Source organism: Urocampus carinirostris, chromosome 1, assembly GCF_059441175.1.
Source record: "Urocampus carinirostris isolate Australia breed hairy pipefish chromosome 1, RoL_Ucar_1.0, whole genome shotgun sequence".
NCBI lineage: Eukaryota > Metazoa > Chordata > Actinopteri > Syngnathiformes > Syngnathidae > Urocampus > Urocampus carinirostris.
In genome coordinates this window covers 43,981,661-44,002,474 of record NC_142349.1, presented here as the reverse complement: position 1 = coordinate 44,002,474, position 20,814 = coordinate 43,981,661, and the positions used below count along the sequence as shown (strand labels likewise).

Here is a 20,814-nt window from a genome sequence, read left to right as displayed (position 1 = left end):
AACACAATTTTTTATGGACGATGGCCAACCAAAATGCCCAAACACCCAAACAAGTTAAGCACATACATGTCAACCTCCACGGCTCCATGCACTTACAAAATGTTGTATTTTCCCTTACAATATATAAAATAATCTTACACCATATTTTTTTTAAAAACGTGTTTATTTATGTAGTTTAACATGTTATATTGTACATGTGTTTCGTTACATCATATATATATACATATATATATATATATATATATATATATATATATATATATATATATATATATATATATATATATATATATATATATATATATATATATGTTAATTAACATTAGGTTGTGAGATCCTGAGTTGATCGACATGAATGAGGTTCATTATAAAAAAAAGTTCAAAAATTAAGTAGCTTGGACGTTCACTGTAGAAGGAAAAAAATACATGCAAATATAATTAAGTAGAATGGTACATTTTCTTATTCAAATTATGAATTCATTTTCTGCATTAAATTATTGTTGGTATAATACTGATTTAAGGGATAACCACAAACCTGTCTTTTTTCATTTTCTCCTTTTATACTAACTTCTTCATACAACAATAATGATTCGTAATATACCGGTAATGCATCAAAGCAAGTGAGCTGTTTGAGAGCCGGCTCTCTTTAATGAGTTGAGCCGAAAAAGCCGGTTCTCTAAAAAGAGACGGACTTCCTTTCACTGCACAACTATCACATGAAATCCGAGGCGGCAGATGCATGCACACAGTAGCATCAAACCGCTCGCTTCGTTTGCAACGCAAAAGAGAACGATATCGAGGTAGAGGCTACCGCGGCGAACTTGTTTGACTTGATTGATTTGCCGTTTCGTGATAGTTGGTGTATACCGGATGGCACCCATAATTGACAAATTTGCGTTTTTCCATACAGATTTCCTTGTATGCCGTACACGTCTTAAAATGCATAATAAACGTACTTTGTACGGCAAACACGTACAGGTTGACAGGTATGTAAGCACCTTGGTACCCAAGTTGGTCATGCTTTCAAAATAAAACTAGACAGTGTAAAAGGTGCTGTCCAAATTTTGAAACGTTATTCAGATTCAGATATACTTTATAGTCATTCTAGTACAGGTGTATACAGAATGAAATGTCGATACATCTGACCCGTATAGTTTCCTTGAATGTACAGATATAAATAAAATGTCGTATTGAGTTGGAGTATTGAAGTACTAATAATATACTAAATAATTATGGCTATGTATAGTATTATACAGTAGTGCAAAGAGTGCAAGAGTAGCAGTTAACCAGATGTGCAAAATGGGCAGTCAGGTAAACAAGTCACTGTACAGTAACAATAACACTGTAGGACGATAGTGCAGAGGAGAACAGATGTGTAAAGGATTGGCTAGGTATAAATAACTCCTAGTAGTGCAAAAAAAACAAACAAACAACAGATGTACAGATTAGCAGCAGTGTAGACTTACTATGTGTGTGATTGACCATTTAACAGTCTAATGGCCAATCTCAATCTCATTCAGGTTTTATTTACACATACTTAATAGAGAAAATGATTTTCTTTTAAAAGACAGCTCAAATGCACACCCCACCTTTAAACATTTGCATGATAAAAGTAAATGGTTTGCATTTATATAGCGCTTTTCAAGTCAATGAAGACCTCCCAAAGTGCTTTTCAATGTGCTTCACACTTTTCCCTTTTACACAAAGTAATCGATAGCCAGGGTCAGGTAGGGTTACTTTAACTGGATTACTTTCAATTACTTTTGGATTACTCCAATACCAAATATGATAATAAAAAACAAAATAAACTAAATATGACTAAAATTACTAAATTTTGTGCAGGCTTGGGGAGTAACGGAATACATGGAATGGCAAAAATTATGTTGGCAAGCTGTTTTCATTTTGTTTCTGTCGCATTTTATGTTAGTTTTGCCAGACACCAAAGCCAGGAGAGAAAGCTTACCATGTGTTTTGAGTCATAATTTTATTCATATTTGGTTTCTTTTGTTTTTTATTGGCATATTTGGTATTAGAATAATCTAAAAGTAATTGAAAGTAATCTAGTTAAAGTAACCCTACCGATAGCGTCAGCCATGTTAGATAACTACGTGCTATTGGGGCATTAGGGATTCTGTCTCGTACCAAAGGACACTTCGACATATAACAGAGGGGCCGGGAATCAAACCTGCTACCTCTTGATCCCAAGGTGATCGCTTTACCTCCTGGCCCATTTCAAAAATCACAATTGGTTTCAGTACACCCCATGACCCTACTCAAGATAAGCGGTGCAGATAATGGATGGATGGGGTTTCAGTGCAGTCCTCTGGGCATTAACGGTCTTCTTTGCATTCACAAGCACAAAAACAGATTTAATGTTGCAGAAACCAACAAATAGAACACATAAGTTCTACATCTTCATAAAAAGTTTTCTATATTGTTCAAATTAAGCCACTCATTTGTGTACAGACCTACTATTGCTTACCCTGGAGTGCTATGTCTAACTTTGTGGCAAACAATGTTCACTAGCTTATCAATTACAAAGACAATTCAAGACACCTGGTTAGTTGTAAGCATGGATATTTCCCAGTTAACCATCAAAATGCTTCAACTTTTTAAATGAACTATTTCTCTTCAGGTTATTGAGGTAGACACCACCAATTGACACTTGAGAATGTTCCTATTTTTTCATATAAAATAAAATTGGCCATTGACAGTTGACCTAATCAGTTCCAGTTATTGTATTAATTACTAATTGAAAAATATTGTTCTTTCATTCCAAGTTAAACAGGTTTGGAAATTATATATTAAGCAGGAAGCTAAAAATGTATACACCTTCTCAAAAATCAAATAATGCAGACAAAGTAGGAAGGTGACAAATTCAGGATAATCAGACACTGCAATCAATCAGAGATTTTTTGCATATTTGCACATCACATATTTGTAATCGAAATTACATTATTTGCTGACACGGCAATTCAAAACAAAATAAAAACAAAAGATGGAAGTGCTGCAATGACATCAAGGAACCAATGATGAAATGGGATCAGGCATTTTACCTAGGCCAACTAACTTTGACAACATCTTAGTATAAACAAAATATCAAAACAAGATGAAGATGCTGATTTAAAATATAAAAAAAGTAATTCATGATTGACAGTTTCACTTCATTTGAGACCAAACAGTGCATTGTCATGATTGAAGGGCACAACTGAATTCCTTGGCACGGCGTGGTTCACTTTAACTCAGTCTTCAGCTACTCTTTAGTCTCTTGGTGTCCAAGACGGCAGAGTCGTCGTCTTCCTTTTGACCTTCGAAGGCAGATGTCCATTTCTGCTTGAGCTCTCGTCGCCCTCTTCTCTCTTCCATTTCTTCCAGGTCCACTGCGAAGAGCGTTTTGAGTGCCGGGATGAGAGTTGGAAGGACTTTAAGGTCTCCCAAGCGCACCTGACGGACACAAGTGTACCAATTATTTTCAAAGTGAACCCTATTTTCAATTACAGGGGGACCAAACCAAACAAGGTCGGGTCTGGTTCACTTTATACTTTTATCTCCAAAATGATTGCATTTATTTAAGACCAAATCTCACCCGCATGTGGTCAAAGGAGATGCCCACTTGCTCGGTGAATTCGTTGCTGAAGAGCGGGATTTTGGCGTAGCGCTGGCTGAAATGATTCAGGATGATGAATCCTGCCTGCATCCTCATGCCCACGTCTATGGCTTGCGACGTCGTACTGGAATGGCAGAAGGCAACGCCACATTAGTGCTATGACATTGTAGCATTCTGTCACTGTGCAAGATCAAATCAACATTAGTGTTATGTCAGAACTGAGGAAACAGTAATACGAATTCATAACCCTAGTTCAAAGTATATTAATGTTGTATAATTATTATTTGTAAGAGTAACAATCTCTTTTGATAAATATATTGTCTCATATAGATTTCAAAACTATTTACATATAGATGCTTACTTAAAAAAAAAAATTCGATTTGAACATACTTTTCTAAAGAGAACAAAAACCCCATTTGGAAATATTGAAGGGAATTATTTGATACTTTATGCAACAAGTTATGAAACCTGAGATTGTGTTGATATGGCGTCATTATCTGCACCGCTTATCCTCAGTAGGGTTGCAGGGGTGCTGGAGCCCATCCCAGCTATCTTCCAGCAGTGGGCAGGGGACACCCTGAACTGGTTGCCAGCCAGTTGCAGGGCACAAAGGAACAGAAAGTTCGCTCGCTCGTTCACACCTAGGGACAATTCGGACCGGCCAATTAACCTAACATGCATGTTTTGTGGAATGTGGGAGGAGTTGCCTTGAAGTTGTGACTTTGGCATGAAGAAACTGAAAAGTCAGTGGAGCCTAACCAAACTGTCTTCAGGTAGTCGCAAGGCACACAGAGACAGACACTCATTCCTACGAACAATTTGCCATGCATGTTTTGGGGACGTGGGTGAAAACTGAAGTGCCCCGAAAAAGCCACTCAGACCACAGAAGAACATACAAGATTCACACAGGGAGGCCGGTAGCTGGAATTGAACCTGTGAGACAGACGTGCTAAACAAGTCGTACAGGGTGCCTCATCAACAAAACTTTACAATAATAATCTTCCAAAATAAAATAACCGTCCAATTAAATAAGTCTATTTAAATATGTGGTTTGTGTAATCAACCTTTACATTAGTGTGACATCATTCGAGAAAAATACATTTATGGACAGGCTATTAGTGTTTTGTGCTTTTGTGCACTTGGTATCAAATTTGGTAGCCCCAACAAAGGGTTTAAGTAGGAATTTTGACTTGTTTCTCTCTACATAGCAATTGGATTTGATGTGGTTTCCCTGACCTGTGCCGTTTGTCCATAGCCTCGTCCTCCAAGCCATCCTCCAGCGTGGCTTCATGGATTAACAGAGTGGCATTCTTACCTGGAAGACAAAATAAATTAGTTGTAAAAAGAATGTAGACATACAAAGGAATACCGTTCCTCCAGTTTCTATTTTGTCAATGAGGATATTCCATATGAGGCACCGAAGGTTTTGGATCTATGTGATGATTATAAAAATACCACTTTATATAAATGGTTTTTGTTCATTGCACCCAGTTCTAAATAAGAACATGTGTACAGTCTTCTTACACTTGTTATTTATTGTATAAATAATTTTCAATTATTTCTGCTTCTCACCCATTTTCACCAGGGCGTCGCTGGGCATGGTGTCTCCGGAGAACACCATCTTCCAGCCTGACTGGTGGATCAGGCTGCAGGCGAAAGCATTCTTACAGTGACGGACAATGCAGGTCTCAAACTGACAACAAAAACATCAAATTTAGATATATAATAAAAATGTACAAATAGCAATGATCACAATGCCATCAAATTATTTGAAGTATACCTACACTGGCTAAAAATATGTCAAGTCCCATACTGAAGGGAAGTCAAAAGAGGTATTTTCCCAATAATCTAAATATTATACATAACATTGTATTTGTGGAAATGAAGGCACAGAATACACACAATGTGTCGTGGGGGGCTGCCCGTTTGCCCGTAATTGTCAATTGTACCATAACAGTAGCAAATTATGGCTCATCTGTAACGTGTTTAGAAAAGTCACGTTTCCATCTTGTAAGTTCTTGCAAAGGTTGTTTTGTCTTGCAAATATAATTGTTTCCCTGAAACAAATTAAAATAAATTGTATAAAATGACGGGTTTTCTTCCAGGTACTTGGGTTTCCTCCCACATTCCAAAAACATGCATGTCAGGTTAATTAACCGGGACTAATTGTGCCTAGGTGTGAATTAGCGAGTGAGTTGTCCGTCTCATGTGCCCTGTGTGTGGCTGGCAACCAGTTCAGGGTATCCCCACTACACTGCCCGAAGATGACTGGAATGGGCTCCAGCACCCCCAAGACCCTACTGAAGATAAGCAGCGCAGATAATGGATGGATGTATAAAATGAGCAAACAAACTGGCTTAGCTGGTAAATATTAGTAGTAGTAGTTGTAACGTTTCATGTTAAACTTTATTATATGTTTCCAATCAGAATCATGAAACAGAAGTAAAATGGGCAGCATATCTTTGCTGTTATGTGACACCTCCAGATCCCCCCTGCTGGCCAAAGATGAGTAAAGAATGTTAAGAAAAACCTTTTCCAAATCGTTGTTTTTTAGTAAAGCTCTGATAAATGCTTTCGTCTTTGGCTTGGGAGCTTCGGCTTTATGTCGCAATAAATCATTTGGGATGAAGCTGAAAGAGAAAAACAATAAGATTACATCAGTAAGAACCATCAACTGTACAAATGACAGGCGGCAGGGTACTTTTGAAAAATGCAAAAGTACTTCAGGACTCCCAAATGCAATTTAAAAAAATCTCCATAATATAGTGATAAAAGATGACGATTGGGAGAAAACTTTGAAAGAGGGACACAAAATAACCAGCAGTCCAACATGGAGGTAGTTTGAATGGAAAGTAAAAATGCGTTACTACTATACACCCTCTATCATTTCAAAATATAAGAACATCAAATTTCTGTTGGCAGAGCTGTGGGAAGGTTGGGGATTTCACACGTATTTTCTGGAATTGCCCTGAGATATGAAATTTCTGGAGAAGTATTCAGCCAGAAATAAAATTAATTATTGGTTGGGAGTTGCGGTTGGACCCAGTGACTTATGTATTAGGAATTTTGCTATAAGAGTCATTGACCGGTCAATACAAATATGTACTTAGGGTAATGCTTCTGCTAGCAAAGACAATGATCATAGTTTTGTGGTTGAAACCACAACCTCCTGACATAAAACAATGGAGAGACAAATGAAAGCAAATGTACATCATGGAAAAAAAATCAGATTTCAACAGAAACTAGATCAATTTGAGAAAAGATGGGAGCCTATTACACATTTTTTACTTGATGTCTTAACATCTCACCTTTTAATTTTATTTTTTATTTATTATCATCTTTTGTTTGTTTATTTTGTTAGTTATGGGAATTTTAATTGTATATATTTTTGTTTGTGTTTGCTGTATGGTGGGCGACTCAACCCTCTGTCCAATTGTGTGTAAGAAATAAAAAGTTATATATTAAGAAGAAAAAAAAATCCCTGCAATGCAAAGATGCATACTTCACGTGATGAAGAATCTCCTGGCAGCCGATGTGATACTCCCTCAGCCAGCTCATCATGTCTCCGGGGGCCAGCAATAAAACAGGACTCCAGGCCTTCCCTAATGTCGCCTGAAATACCATCAGGCACCATCATGTTCATTGACCCCCAAACATTATCCCTATAGTTTATGAATTAATCTCTGTTGCAAGAAAAAAGTAACAGGAAATACTTGAAATACTATGGTTTTACATACCAGCGCACGGTGTCTTTGGTAGAGCAGCTTGAGCAGACCCTGTCAACAAAGGAATGGCTAAGTTAAAAGTGGTGTCCGTAACTTATAAAACATTCTACTTTCTGATGCCATTTCCTGGCTGAAATCATCATTGCAGCCTCTGTCAAGCTGCCTGTGTTCCGTGTGTGTATATACATGTAGATCTTAGACACTCTCGAATAAACTCTTTTCATCTTTTTGGGGGTTTGGGTGGGCATTTGGATTGTATCTGAAACAGTCCGTTTCATTACTTTCACCTTTTTTATTCTGGAATAAATGAAAACAACCAGCACACGGGTGAAATCAATCTACCCCCTCCTCCCCCCACCCCTTTTTTCAGCCTAATGCGCTCTGTGGCTGGAACACAAATGATAAAAGATAAAAGCAGATAGGTGCAGTCAAAAATAAATATACAAAGCTTCTTGAACTCATTTGGGCATTATTAACACATACCTAATTGAAAAAATATTTAATTTCATACTTATTAATGGCACCTCCATCTATGCACCCCACATTTAAGATCACTAAATTTTGAAAATAATAAAATAAAAGATCATCATAAGATGGAATAAAGTCAACTAACCGTGTGATGATCAGCGTGCATGTGGGAAATAAACACGACCGAGATGCCGGACAGGACCTCATCCACATGGTCGCCGTAGTGTCTGCACAACTGCCCGAAAGTCCCCTCGCCGCAGTCCAACAGCAAGGAACGGTTTGCACTAAAACAAGTTCATTATTATTGAAATGACTTTTCAACTCCAATTTCCAAGGTTTCAAATTACAAAACTATTCTGGTCAAATTCAGCACAGCTGCAACTAAATAGAATATTTAGGGATGTTTGAGAACACATTTTTTAGACCAATTTGGCACCAGGCTGTATTTGCCCAAGACACACTTGAGGTAGTGGTGCCCCAACAATACCAAACACTGTACCACTAGTACTGGTAAATAAATTAAAAAAAAAATAAATAAAATAAAAAAAAAAAGAGGCTTTAAATACCCCAAAATACATTATTTATAATTGCATTTATTCAATAGAAATTTACCATTCCTTTAAATTTTAGTTCCTGATTGGTAAATATTTTGGCTACCATTGTGGGCACAGATACTTTTACAATCCTTGGCACTAAGACCTCGAATTTGTACTCTCACACATTACTAATAATTATATAATGCCCAAGCACTGGGACAAACATGCCCTCCTTTCTTGATTAGGACACCATGTCAATATGGCACCAATAGGATGACATTGACAAACATTTTAGACATGAATTTCTTCCCACCAACCTGATGTTGAGTAAAGTGCTGCTGACATTCCGGATTTTCATTGGAAGCGCCGATCCAGTTCCCAAGAAAACTAATTCTGGGTATTCCGTTCGTCCTGCATCAATGCACATATATAAAGCAATATATATATGCATAAGGCTGTGTGAAATGTTTCTGATAAAATGTCAAAGCTATCACCTTCTCTTTGTGGCAGTTGATTTTCAGAAATTATTTTGATTGTCAAGAGTTTTAAGCATTTTTTCATTATTGTGTATTTCAGTTTTTGCGATGTCTGTTTTTCTTCTTACGTTGTCCATCTATCGAATCGTGAAAGCGCAGTTTGCTACCATAAGGATCAGAGCTTTTTAAACTTGTGAGGCCTTGCCTCTGTGCAAATATTTCATGTTCAAGATCTATTCACAACTCAGTCTTACAAAATTTGAACTAGATTTAATAAACAAAAAACACTTGCTTTTTAGGCAAGTAAGATCATGAGTTAGTAGTTTTAAAATGTTGGCCTTAGTTTTAAGCAATTTAACTTTTCTTTTTGACTCCGTTAATAATTTTGGCTTTGAGTACCATATCACATCGAGGAAACCATAAGCCAACTTGAAAAAAAAAATAGAAATCCCTAATCATTGATGTAGAACAGGGATGTCAGTTCGGCTCTGGGGCTGGATCCAGACTTTCTATTCTCAGGTGGGCTCGATCAGTAAAACAATGCCACCTACACATTTTTAGCTTTGTTTTTGAGTATTATGCTTTATCATTCAGCCTAAATGAGTAACCTACCATACGTATTATAATGTATCTTTTCTAAACACAACAAATTTATTCACAAACATCAGAGAAAAATGATTTTCGGGTTCGGTGTTAAACATGTAAACTGGTTTATGTACCAATTGTATACAGTTTAATTCAGTTTTACACCTGAGCCAACTTACCATGCTAAACTAACTCAACACTGAAAAATATCATTACTTTTGACTGAAATAACCCAGAGACTTTTTTTACATACTCAAAAATTGATAGCGGACTGGAATAAATCATCGAACAGGCTGAATGTTTGACATTACTGATATAGAGTCACCATGTGAACACATACATATTTGAATTCATTAGTAAACCAAATATGAGTGACACAACTTACCAGGAGGTGCCGCTGAGGCGTTGGTGCACAGCTGCTGACATTTGGCCACTTCATGCAAGAAGTTGGGGACATCAAAAGCTTCTTTGACAAACTCCTCATGGTTAGATGGGGGGATCGCATCTCTAGATGATGAATACACAAGATAATGTATTCTATTAACAGCCCTAAAAGCAAGGAATCAAAAATGCATTTTCTTCATGGTGGTGTACGTCGTTCACAGGGAAAGTATAATATTTCCTCCAATAAGTGTGTGTTAACAATGGCCAACTAAGTTCAAAGAGCCCCTTATATCTTTCCTCTAGTTCAGGTATTTCAGCCAAGTTTTCTAAACAATATTTTTGTTTTGTTTTGACCTAAGGGTTTTTTTGTACCAGAAGGAGCCAAAAAATATTACAAACTGCCCCTGTAAAAAGTTGAAAGTGAAAGATTTGTTTCTATCAAGTACGTGCCAAAAATGCCAAACTGAGTTCAAAGAGCACTTAAAATTTTTCCCACCACGCCAAACTGCTTTTATCCAACTTTTTGCAAAGCTGTACGGGGTGGAATACATTAGGTAGGAGGATCGGCGACATAGTGAGTGTAGAGTTACTTCCTGCTCGTCCATGTGTTTTGTATTTGTAAGTGTAGCATAAAAATGGTGAGAGTAAAAAAAGGCCCGTTTCAAGTACAATCCAAACACCAACCCTAAACTATCAAGTTTTTTCGAATGTGTCTAAGAAATACATTTACTTGAATGCGCAACATATGGCGCTTGACAGAGGCTGCAATAAAGACAAAAGCAAAAAAATGGGTCCAGTAAGTAAAGTGCCAGATTTTATACAGCTCATTTAGGATTTATGCCTTTATATATTACAATCAAGTGCTTTAAACAAATCAGGGCAAAGAGGTTGACCAATGAACATTCCACTAAAAAATATAACTTGATCTTATGTAAAATACATTTGAATAATTGACGCAATAACCAAATTGGGGCCCATATTTATAATTTATACTACTCAAATGAAATAAACGTCTCTTGTAAAATTAGCTCTGGGTGTTATTTTACTCCCATGATACAAATTTTGGTATTTCATTCACACAGTTGCTGTCCAACAGCCATTTTAGAACCTGCCAAATAACCTTTGCCACTCCATGATCGGTCGCAGCTGGAACTTGAGCAGACACTCAGCTCGGACTGCAGTCGCCTCTAGAGATGTAGGTGGCTCCTGTAATTCCAAAATCCAGAAACGTTCATCTATGATGTGTATTAACCTAGCAGGAAACGCTAAAAGAATGCGGATGTAGAGACAAACATGTTGGGAAAAAAACTCGAGTTACTTTTGGTGTATAGGTTGTGAGGTCTGGGAAGACTTCAGGGTGAATCATGTTGAGCTGTGCTTGGATCTTGTAGCTGCTCACGTTGTGATTGGTGGGAGCATGCTCGTTGAGGATCAGATGCTGGGTGCTGGACGAGAAACTGTAATCCAGACAATTTGTTTATTAATCAAAATAAGGGGATTTTTTTGGATGGACTAGAAAAGTCAAAGAAAGTCTAAGTAAAGGAGGAAACAAGAAACCTTTTCATCCAGTTTTGGTATTGATCAGTTTTCAACAATGCCTCTGGAGTTATGTGCACCACCAGAGCAGGGGCTTCCTCCTCGCCCCCATCGTGATATCTGCATTTAAGAAAAAATGTCATAAAAGACAACTCAGAGCTTCAAACGATGTCACTTTAGACAAGTTATTAATAAATGATGAACTATTTTCTATAGTAGATATTTGTTACAAATTAGCATGCCATGATTTCAGATATACAGGGATCAGAATTTTCCGCGGATCCGCGGATTTCCGCTGTTTTTGAACCCCAAAGGTCATTCCCGTAAATCGTCTAAATTCGATGAGAAAATATTTTTTGGGGGGGGGGGGGGATGTGAGGTTTGATACGTGACTGTTTAATCACCCCAAGTTAGCATTTAGACCATTGGTCGATGGGTTCGCTGATAACCAATCAGCGGAGCTTTTGTTCAGAGCATTGGCTTTCTCAAACACGGCGCTCCTTCCGGTCTTTTCAAACGGTGAAATGAGTGTTTGAAAAAGTAAATATGAAAATACTAAGAAAAGAAGACGAGGCTTTTGTCTCCGAGATTGATAAAGGAATCGAGAATAAATTTAAGTGGTCATGGCTGGAGAAGACTGTCACAGTAAACGTTAAAATCGGCGCAAAGATCGAGGAAGTTACAGAAACTTTGAGCCAGTTCATCGCAAAGTGTGATGTTCCAGGGAAAGCAAAGTGTCTATACTGTGCCGATCTGATCAATTATGGTACGCGAGGTTGTGTGGCACTGATCGATCATGCTAAAATGAACAAGCACAAAGCAAAAATAGCTTGCCGGCGATCAAATTATGCACTCGGATCCGCATTTAAAATCGGCAGCCACCGGTTCAACATTATTGGCCGTTTCAAATCCTTCCACTTCAAATACTAGCAGCAGTCAACCACTGGTTCCCCTGTGTGACAGAAAATCCCAATCTGAGGTATTTATAAATCTATTTATTTATGAAATGATTTTATCTTTTGTGTTTATACAATATTTAGAACAGGATAAACAAAATTTAAAATTTGTTATAAACATTATTAAAATAGATTATTTTGTATCATCATGATCATGTTCAATATTACGAATGCTTTTAATGTCAATATATATATATATATATATATATATAATACATGGTTTCTGTTTTGTTGGATTTAATTCATTCTAGTGCAATTTTTACATAGCAAATAAGATAAATGCTGTTGACTTCAGGGCCCCCCTGAGCCCCCCACCGGGCTCCGCCCTGGACCCTGGCTATTTCAGCTGAAAATGAAAATCTCCATTCTGATCCCTGGATATACTGCGGTTAGAAGCATCTATTTGATATTGTTGTAAGAACTTTAACCCTTTCATGGTGGAAAGAAAAATGACTTCCTTCCAACCGAGAGCTCTTTTAAAAGTTGGTTGTGACAGGTAGAACAAGCGCTGGAATAGAGCAGTGTCACTAAGATTTTTAATAGGTATTTAACAGAAACAAAATGTTCCGGCCAATGCGATGTACAGAACAAGGTTGTATTGTTTCACAAATGCGCTATAAAAAATGGCTGACGATAACTTATAATAGGGGGAGCGCGGGCTAGGACAAAACTTCTGACAGTGGACCCACCCCTCTGTCTTGACAGGGTATGGCAAGCACTGATTAACTTAATGCCTCCTCCTAGCTGCAAAATCCACTTGAGATGGAGACGACAGTGGACCCACCCCTCTGTCTTAACAGGGTATGGCAAGCACTGATTAACTTAATGCCTCCTCCTAGCTGCAGAATCTACTTGAGATGGAGACTGAATGACAACTGAATGAATAAATATATGAATAAGTGAATAACTACACTCAAATATATCAATATCATGAATAGCATTTGCTACGAAAAAACGAAGATATAAATGCAGTCAAGACTGTTGCTGCAGTGACATATTTCAATATTACAACGTTATCAGAATTAATGCCATCTGACATTTCCTTAATATTTGTAATATCTCTTTCAATTCCTTTTTCTGCACTATGATGTCTATGTTTGCACCAATGCATATTCTGACGATTTTTGCACTATGATGACTTTGCACCAAATGCAATATTGCACAACCCTTACGATACCAACGGTATCACGACAACACTGTATGTAACATCCCACATGCCGACATTTCTTGTGTAAATACCATGTAAATTATAACTATAGCCTTATCCCCCTTGTTTTATAACCTTATCTTCTCTGTTCCTTTATCTTTTTGGCTCATACCTCACTGTGAATGTGTAAAACTGGAGTGTCATGCCCAATTTCGTTGTCACAATATGTTAACCCATTTTGTAACAATGACAATAAAGGTATATTCTATTCTATTCTATCAAATGGGCAAGACAAAAAGTCCTAAAACCAGCGCCCACCACAGGGTTTTAAAAATGCGATAGTGGCTGGAAAATAGACATATTGGCTACTTTAAAGGGATGGTTCAAATGTGTGCGTGTTAGAGCCCCTTAACGCCATCTGGGTCTAATATAAAACATTTTTGAGGCATGTTTACCAGTGAGGAACCATCAGAGTGACCTTGGGCTTACTTTGAAAAAAGCTGACTGTTACAAAGAGGCTTGACAAACTCTTCTGAAGGACACTCCACAATCAGAAACACCGGTCCAGGATCTGTGGGGGTGCACACCTGCTCTGGTCGGATCTGAGGAAAAAATATTTAAAAAGAAGCAATTTTAGTTCATCCTTTGAGTCTAGGTGTTTTCTATGTTTTAGGGAGCTGGGAGGGAATCAATGAATGCTTACAAAGACGGCAACATCTTAACACCTAAATATATAAAAATAATTTACATTACAGCAATATCACTTGAGAAACACACCTCTTTTCCCTCATATGTGATGCTTTGCCCACTCTTTAGGGAAACGACAAGCGGGCCGATTGCTGCAGTGCCACTAGAGCAAACAAAATAGTTTTATTTACATTTATAATCAGCACAAAATAAGATTAACACCTAATTAGGAACAACAAATGAACATTGATGCACTACCCCATGACTAGTAAATACCATCTATGTGGGGGGACTAACATGATAAAAAGATATTTAGCTAATAACTTTAATCTGAATCAAATTTAGTGTACAGCTCCTGACAGTGAAAAAACGTGTTCTAATAAAAAGCAAAATAAAGACACATATTTCATGGAATCATACTTTAAGGAATACTTTGCTATCAAAAGAAAATGGTAACCCAACTGATCCTGTAAAAAAGTGGCACCAAAAAACAAAATACAAAAAAAAAAACCCACAAAACTAAAAAACAAAAAGAGGTAAAAACAGCAGAATAATGATTAATACTAAAACTATAAACCAGGCGTCTCTGGAGAAGAGTGTAAGATTACGTACACGGGAAGTCCTAGTTCCTTGGCCTTGCCCACCAAGAAGTTTCCTTTCTTAGGATGAAGCTGACACAAAACAAAAAATGCCATTTACTTAAGAGGGTTACATATACACAGGCATTACGAGATGAATATTTTAATTGATAGGTTGTCTTACTTTGCATATGAACGCGACGACCAGCGACGGGTCTTTATCTCCTACAAGAAAAGGAATGTATTAGTTTATAATTAAATGTATACAAAAAGAACAATAAACCACCTGAATTATGTGTAATGTGAATTATAAGTCACCATGAGGGTCTTTGATGTCATTGACGGCTCTATTGGTGGAGTTTGGACTTGGTGAGAAGCTACTTCCTGGAGGGTGCTGGCCATTCCAAGAAGAGGCTATAAGAGAAAGAACGTAGGTGAGGAAAGTACACGCATCTCCAAACAAGAGCATTCTGATGTGATACCGAAGATGGGAACTTGCACAACGGTCATAGTATCGTCTGTATACGTTTCATCAGTGTACGGACGAACAGCTGTTGGGGGAAAAAAATGAAAATACATTAAAAGGGAGACAAAAAAAAAGCTTTGATGAGCAGAGGAACACGGCGTACAAAGTTTGATGTTGTCCAGGGGCCCGGAGAAAGTCTTGATGGCTTTCACATAGCTTTCCTGCAAACACCAACAAAGTGAAAAAAAAGTAGGACTCGACAGGAGAATGAACTGGTTTCCATTTTCCTCCAAATATACAAACTGAGTGGAATTGTGAGGTGTGGTCGCACCAGCTGAGGGGGTCCTGAGAGCACGCATTCTGGTACTCCAGTGTCCTTCAAAGTGAGGATCATCCCCGAAAGGCCGCCAACATTCTCCCAGCTCATTCGACTCAAGAAGATGTTGTCCAGTCGTGATGCACGTAGCCTGGAAACAAAAGTCCCATCATTCAGTTGCAGTGATAAATGCACACATGTACAACATGCGCTGTCAGGGAACATACTGAGAAAGGACTGCTTCCCAGTGGTTGGCACACCACCACTGGACTGGTGGCTAGTTAAAATCAACAGTAGAAGTCTACTTAAGTTTATATACAGGGAGTGCAGAATTATTAGGCAAGTTGTATTTTTGAGGATTAATTTTATTATTGAACAACAACCATGTTCTTAATGAACCCAAAAGTCTCATTAATATCAAAGCTGAATATTTTGGAAGTTGGAGTGGGGCTTTTTTAGTTTTAGCTATTTTAGGAGGATATCTGTGTGTGCAGGTGACTATTACTGTGCATAATTATCAGGCAACTTAACAAAAAACAAATGTATACCCATTTCAATTATTTATTTTCATCAGGGAAACCAATATAACAGCTCAACATTCACAAATATACATTTCTGACATTCAAAAACAAAACAAAAACAAATCAGTGACCAATATAGCCACCTTTCTTTGCAAGGACACTCAAAAGCCTGCCATCCATGGATTCTGTCAGTGCTTTGATCTGTTCACGATCAACATTGCGTGCAGCAGCAACCACAGCCTCCCAGACACTGTTCAGAGAGGTGTACTGTTTTCCCTCCTTGTAAATCTCACATTTGATGAGGGACCACAGGTTCTCTATGGGGTTCAGATCAGGTGAACAAGGAGGCCATGTCATTAGTTTTTCTTCTTTTAGACCCTTTCTTGCCAGCCACGCTGTGGAGTAATTGGATGCGTGTGATGGAGCGTTGTCCTGCATGAAAATCATGTTTTTCTTGAACGATGCGGACTTCTTCCTGTACCACTGCTTGAAGAAGGTGTCTTCCAGAAACTGGCAGTAGGACTGGGAGTTGAGCTTGAGTCCATCCTCAACCCGAAAAGGCCCCACAAGCTCATCTTTGATGATACCAGCCCATACCAGTACCCCACCTCCACCTTGCTGGCGTCTGAGGCGGACTGGAGCTCTCTGCCCTTTACCGATCCAGCCACGGGCCCATCCATCTGGCCCATCAAGACTCACTCTCATTTCATCAGTCCATAAAACCTTAGAAAAATCCGTCTTGAGATTTTTCTTGGCCCAGTCTTGACGTTTCAGCTTGTGTGTCTTGTTCAGTGGTGGTCGTTTTTCAGCCTTTCTTACCTTGGCCATGTCTCTGAGTATTGCACACCTTGTGCTTTTGGGCACTCCAGTGATGTTTCAGCTCTGAAATATGGCAAAACTCGTGGCAAGTGGCATCTTGGCAGCTGTACGCTTGACTTTTCTCAGTTCACGAGCAGTTATTTTGCGCCTTGGTTTTTCTACACGCTTCTTGCGACCCTGTTGACTATTTTGAATGTAACGCTTGATTGTTCGATGATCACGCTTCAGAAGCTTGGCAATTTTAAGAGTGCTGCATCCCTCTGCAAGATATCTCACTATTTTTGACTTTTCAGAGCCTGTCAAGTCCCTCTTCTGACCCATTTTGCCAAAGGAAAGGAAGTTGCCTAATAATTATGCACACCTGATATAGGGTGTTGATGTCATTAGACCACACCCCTTCTCATTACAGAGATGCACATCACCTGATATGCTTAATTGGTAGTAGGCTTTCGAGCCTATACAGCTTGGAGTAAGACAACATGCATAAAGAGGTTGATGTGGTCAAAATACTAATTTGCCTAATAATTCTGCACTCCCTGTATTCAAAACTTCATAAATCATGGATTATTCATTGATTTTCCAAAACTCGGTCTTTGCACCTAAGGACATGTCCTCTACGCATGCGACATGACTTGCTGCACACTAAGTAAGTTTGGGTCGGCATTCATGGGACCAAATCAAAACCAAACTTAAGTCTTAGGTGAAAAAGGGGAAAGGCACAGCCAATAATGCTGGTCCTATGTGTGAGCGATCTATTAGGGAATGTTGTTGAACCTGCTCTGTACTGTTGGGTGAATAAGACATTGATCAATCGATTTTTCTTCCCCTTAAAGTAATCACATAATATTGTTGGGGACCAAACACTGATTGTTCAATATTCGGTGGAGACACGTCACCCAAGACCATGCCAAATCTACACCCTTGTGTATATACTGCATGGGTAATGCAGTATATACACACGTTTTGGGTTCCATTAGTGCCCACATTCTGAATAAGTATAGTTTAATGATGTCATGCGGTGGACATTAGTGTTGAGCCTACGCATATCTCAAGTGTCGTTGCTTTTGACGATGCCAACTTTCAATGTATGTTTGTGTAGAACTTTGTGGTCTTAGAAATGACATCTTAGGACAACTGGCATCTACACAAACAACGACATATTACATGTGCACACATACGTTCGATGTTAATCTCAACACAGGCAATGGCACTTGACAAATGCACGCAATGACATGCAATACTAACGGATGCCGCATGACATCCACAAACTACATATTTGCACATTTTTGGCACTAATGGAATATAGTTTTATGCATGGACAGCCTGAAATGTGCAAATGGATATAGTTTGACCCCGTCTGCATTATTTGTCTCAATTGATAGCCAATCTAAAATTGAAATGTTTTACTTTAAATTTCAACGAGTAATCTAAAAGTTGGGGTGTGTTGTTTGAGGTGTCCTTGAGAAAATTTAAATGTTAAAAATATTCTCTATTAAGTATGTGTTAACGGTGCCCAACTGAGATCTAAGAGCCCTTACGATTTTTCCCCCACTATGCTTATTTGTTTTATATTACTTTTAGCAAAGCTGTTCAGGAGGTAACATATTTGGTAATATCAATTGGAAGCTGGGGGTGGGGGGGTGTTAGCTGGAGAGTGAGGTCATGCTCATCCCCACAGGTTGTTTTGGTTTGTTTCTATTTGTTAGTGCAGCATGAAAAAGGTAAAAGTAATGCAATAACCTTCTTCAAGTATATTCCAAACGCCAACACAAATCCCAACAAAGATGAAAGAAGGAAAGTTTAATCGAGCACGTCTAAGCAATGCACATACTTGCATTCACATCAGAAAGAGCTGACAGAGGCTGCAATAATAGCAGAGAACAGGAGGTTTCCATATGCGATACTCTCATTTGTGAGTGGGAGAAGTTTATTTAAATTGGAGATTATTGAACCGAATATTTCATTGTTTTATCTATCTATATACATCTTGGAAAACAAAAGATAATTTTACAGTATCGCTGCAGCGTGTTGTTATGGGGGTAGGAACCTTTTTGCAGTATCTGTTCACTGGTGTGCTTTTCAGCGCGAGTCACTTCCACGCAAATTCCAGGGGATGGATTCAAGCAGAGTTGTCCACAAAGTTTGTTATTTATACGCTATTGATTTACACAATAGGTAATTTCATGTGTGTAGCATAATTTCTGGCCGGATGGATGAGTGTGCACTTTTGTATTTAATTGCATACCTGCAATTGAATAAAAATGCACTAGATTAATACATGTGGATCTTTACAAAGGAACATTGTTTATCAGTACTATGTATGGACATTTGACTTGTCTATAGAGATTGATGGTTATTGATTAGTGTAGATAAAATGATACCAGCGGATGGATTCTGGCGGAGTGGCACCACATTCTCCTCATTTTATAGAAACACTGTGGGTGAGGCGTAGACTACTTTAAAATCAATATTGTTGTGTGGAAACCCGGGGTAATCTGGGACCCGTAACACATACAGCTCCTTTTATATTCGGCTGATAAATCTATTTCTAAAATAATCAGCTGCAGTTTGATGTGTCTTACTTGTGTTCGTGCATGAGTCTCTGCGTCCCTTCCCCGCAGTTGAACAAGTACCTGCAAAGAAACAGATCTATAGTCACGGCGTCATGTGCTCAAGACGCAAAGGCGTGCGCAAATACGTACCTATTAAACTCGGAAAAGACGTAAAGAGATGCGGCATTGTCCCGACTTCCGGCGCCGACCACCTGCACGTACACGGTGGCGGGGCCATGCACATCACCACGTTTGCTGCGGGTCTCTTTGCTTTTTAGCTTCCGCAGCGGCTTAGCTTGCTGCTTACCGGGCCGTTTCTGCTCCATCGTGTAGTTGTCCGCCATTGAGCGACGCGTCTGCAAGGCAGGTCGGAAAAGAGGGCAACATCGCGGAGCGGTGAACAGCGGGCGAGCAGCAGCGGACACACACAACTTGAACGCCTTTACCAAGTTCATATTAATAAAAAATGCGTCACCCTAAAAATATCTTCATGTGGATTCTTCTAAGTCAAACATACTCCAACCACCTAACAGGAAAAGATAACCCAATTGACCGGTGAGCAAAAAAGCGAATTGACACCACACATGTGAGATACACGACTTCCGGCATCCAATGATGACGTCACAGTGAACTTCTGTCAATGACTGCCGAGGCTTTCACATCGCTCTGCACCAATCGGAGTTAAGGAGGCGCATTATGACTCCAAACTTTATATATTTTTACTGTAGATTACTGTATAAATTATTAAACCAGGCCTGAAACATTTCTGCATTTAAAACTTTAACATACCTCTTGAACTCATCCTTACCCTTAATGATTGCATTTCCCCTTAAGTGATAATAAACCTTACGAACCCAACGCAGCACCTATCTACTCACTGTAGGGAAGACTAAGTAGGATGAGAACGAAGATAATTTGTGAGAACAACCAAATAAATCCAGCTACCGGACTTACTGTGCAGAGTTTGTATGTTCTCCCCGTGCTTGTGTGGGTTTCCTCCGGGCACACATTCCAAAGACATGCATTTCAGGTGGATTGGCCAGTCCAAATTGTCACTAGGTGTGAATGAGCGAGCGAGTTGTCTGTCCCTGTGTGCCCTGCGATTGGCTGGCAACCAGTTCAGGGTGTCCCCTGCCCACTGCCCAATGATTGCTGGGATGGGCTCCAGCACCCCCGCGACCCTACTGAGGATAAGCGGTGCAGCTAATGAGATGAGATGAGATGCTTGATCGATTGTATAATTTGCTAGTGTACTGCAACAATTTTAGTAATCTTCGATGACGTTATCTCCTACCGGTGATCGAGACGATCCGGATTAAAAGCGAAACTTCTAAGAAAAAGCAAGAACATTAATTATGAGAAAAAAAATCATGAACAAAAAATGTACAGCGTAGCCCTACAAATTTGAAATTGTATTAAACGTATTAACGGCGGCGAAACATAAATGTTGACTAT

General features: G+C 38.7%; 1 protein-coding gene across 3 annotated transcripts; it reads right to left on the bottom strand.

Moving 5' to 3' along the window:
• Positions 1 to 1,466: 1,466 nt before the first annotated feature.
• elac2 (elaC ribonuclease Z 2) lies at positions 1,467 to 19,992 on the bottom strand. Of its 3 annotated transcripts, none has more exons than XM_088340726.1 (24): positions 19,806 to 19,992; positions 19,510 to 19,715; positions 19,390 to 19,440; positions 15,483 to 15,618; positions 15,315 to 15,372; positions 15,168 to 15,236; positions 15,004 to 15,099; positions 14,870 to 14,910; positions 14,720 to 14,778; positions 14,198 to 14,270; positions 13,910 to 14,022; positions 11,339 to 11,437; positions 11,100 to 11,238; positions 10,902 to 10,987; positions 9,783 to 9,904; positions 8,654 to 8,747; positions 7,946 to 8,084; positions 7,345 to 7,383; positions 7,110 to 7,219; positions 6,138 to 6,237; positions 5,180 to 5,300; positions 4,844 to 4,922; positions 3,587 to 3,731; positions 1,467 to 3,444 (listed from the first exon to the last, which is right to left on the bottom strand). In XM_088340726.1, the coding sequence occupies exons 1-24, from the start codon at positions 19,812 to 19,814 to the stop codon at positions 3,250 to 3,252; spliced, it is 2,379 nt and encodes a 792-aa protein (XP_088196852.1). In that variant the 5' UTR covers positions 19,815 to 19,992; the 3' UTR covers positions 1,467 to 3,249. The 3 variants fall into 3 exon arrangements, with proteins under 3 accessions (XP_088196852.1, XP_088196861.1, XP_088196841.1); XM_088340735.1 differs by having other exon boundaries at positions 19,835 to 19,990; XM_088340715.1 differs by having other exon boundaries at positions 19,510 to 19,992.
• Between the last annotated feature and the right edge of the window lie 822 nt (positions 19,993 to 20,814).

Coding starts and splice junctions, on each gene's coding strand:
- elac2 (XM_088340715.1), bottom strand. CDS start 19,814: ATGAACTTGGTAAAGGCGTTCAAGTTGTGTGTGTCCGCTGCTGCTCGC. Junction 15,237..15,314: donor CCTGGACAACATCAAACTTT/GTACGCCGTGTT, acceptor TTCCCCCAACAG/CTGTTCGTCCGTACACTGAT. Junction 8,085..8,653: donor AGCACTTTACTCAACATCAG/GTTGGTGGGAAG, acceptor AACTTGTTTTAG/TGCAAACCGTTCCTTGCTGT.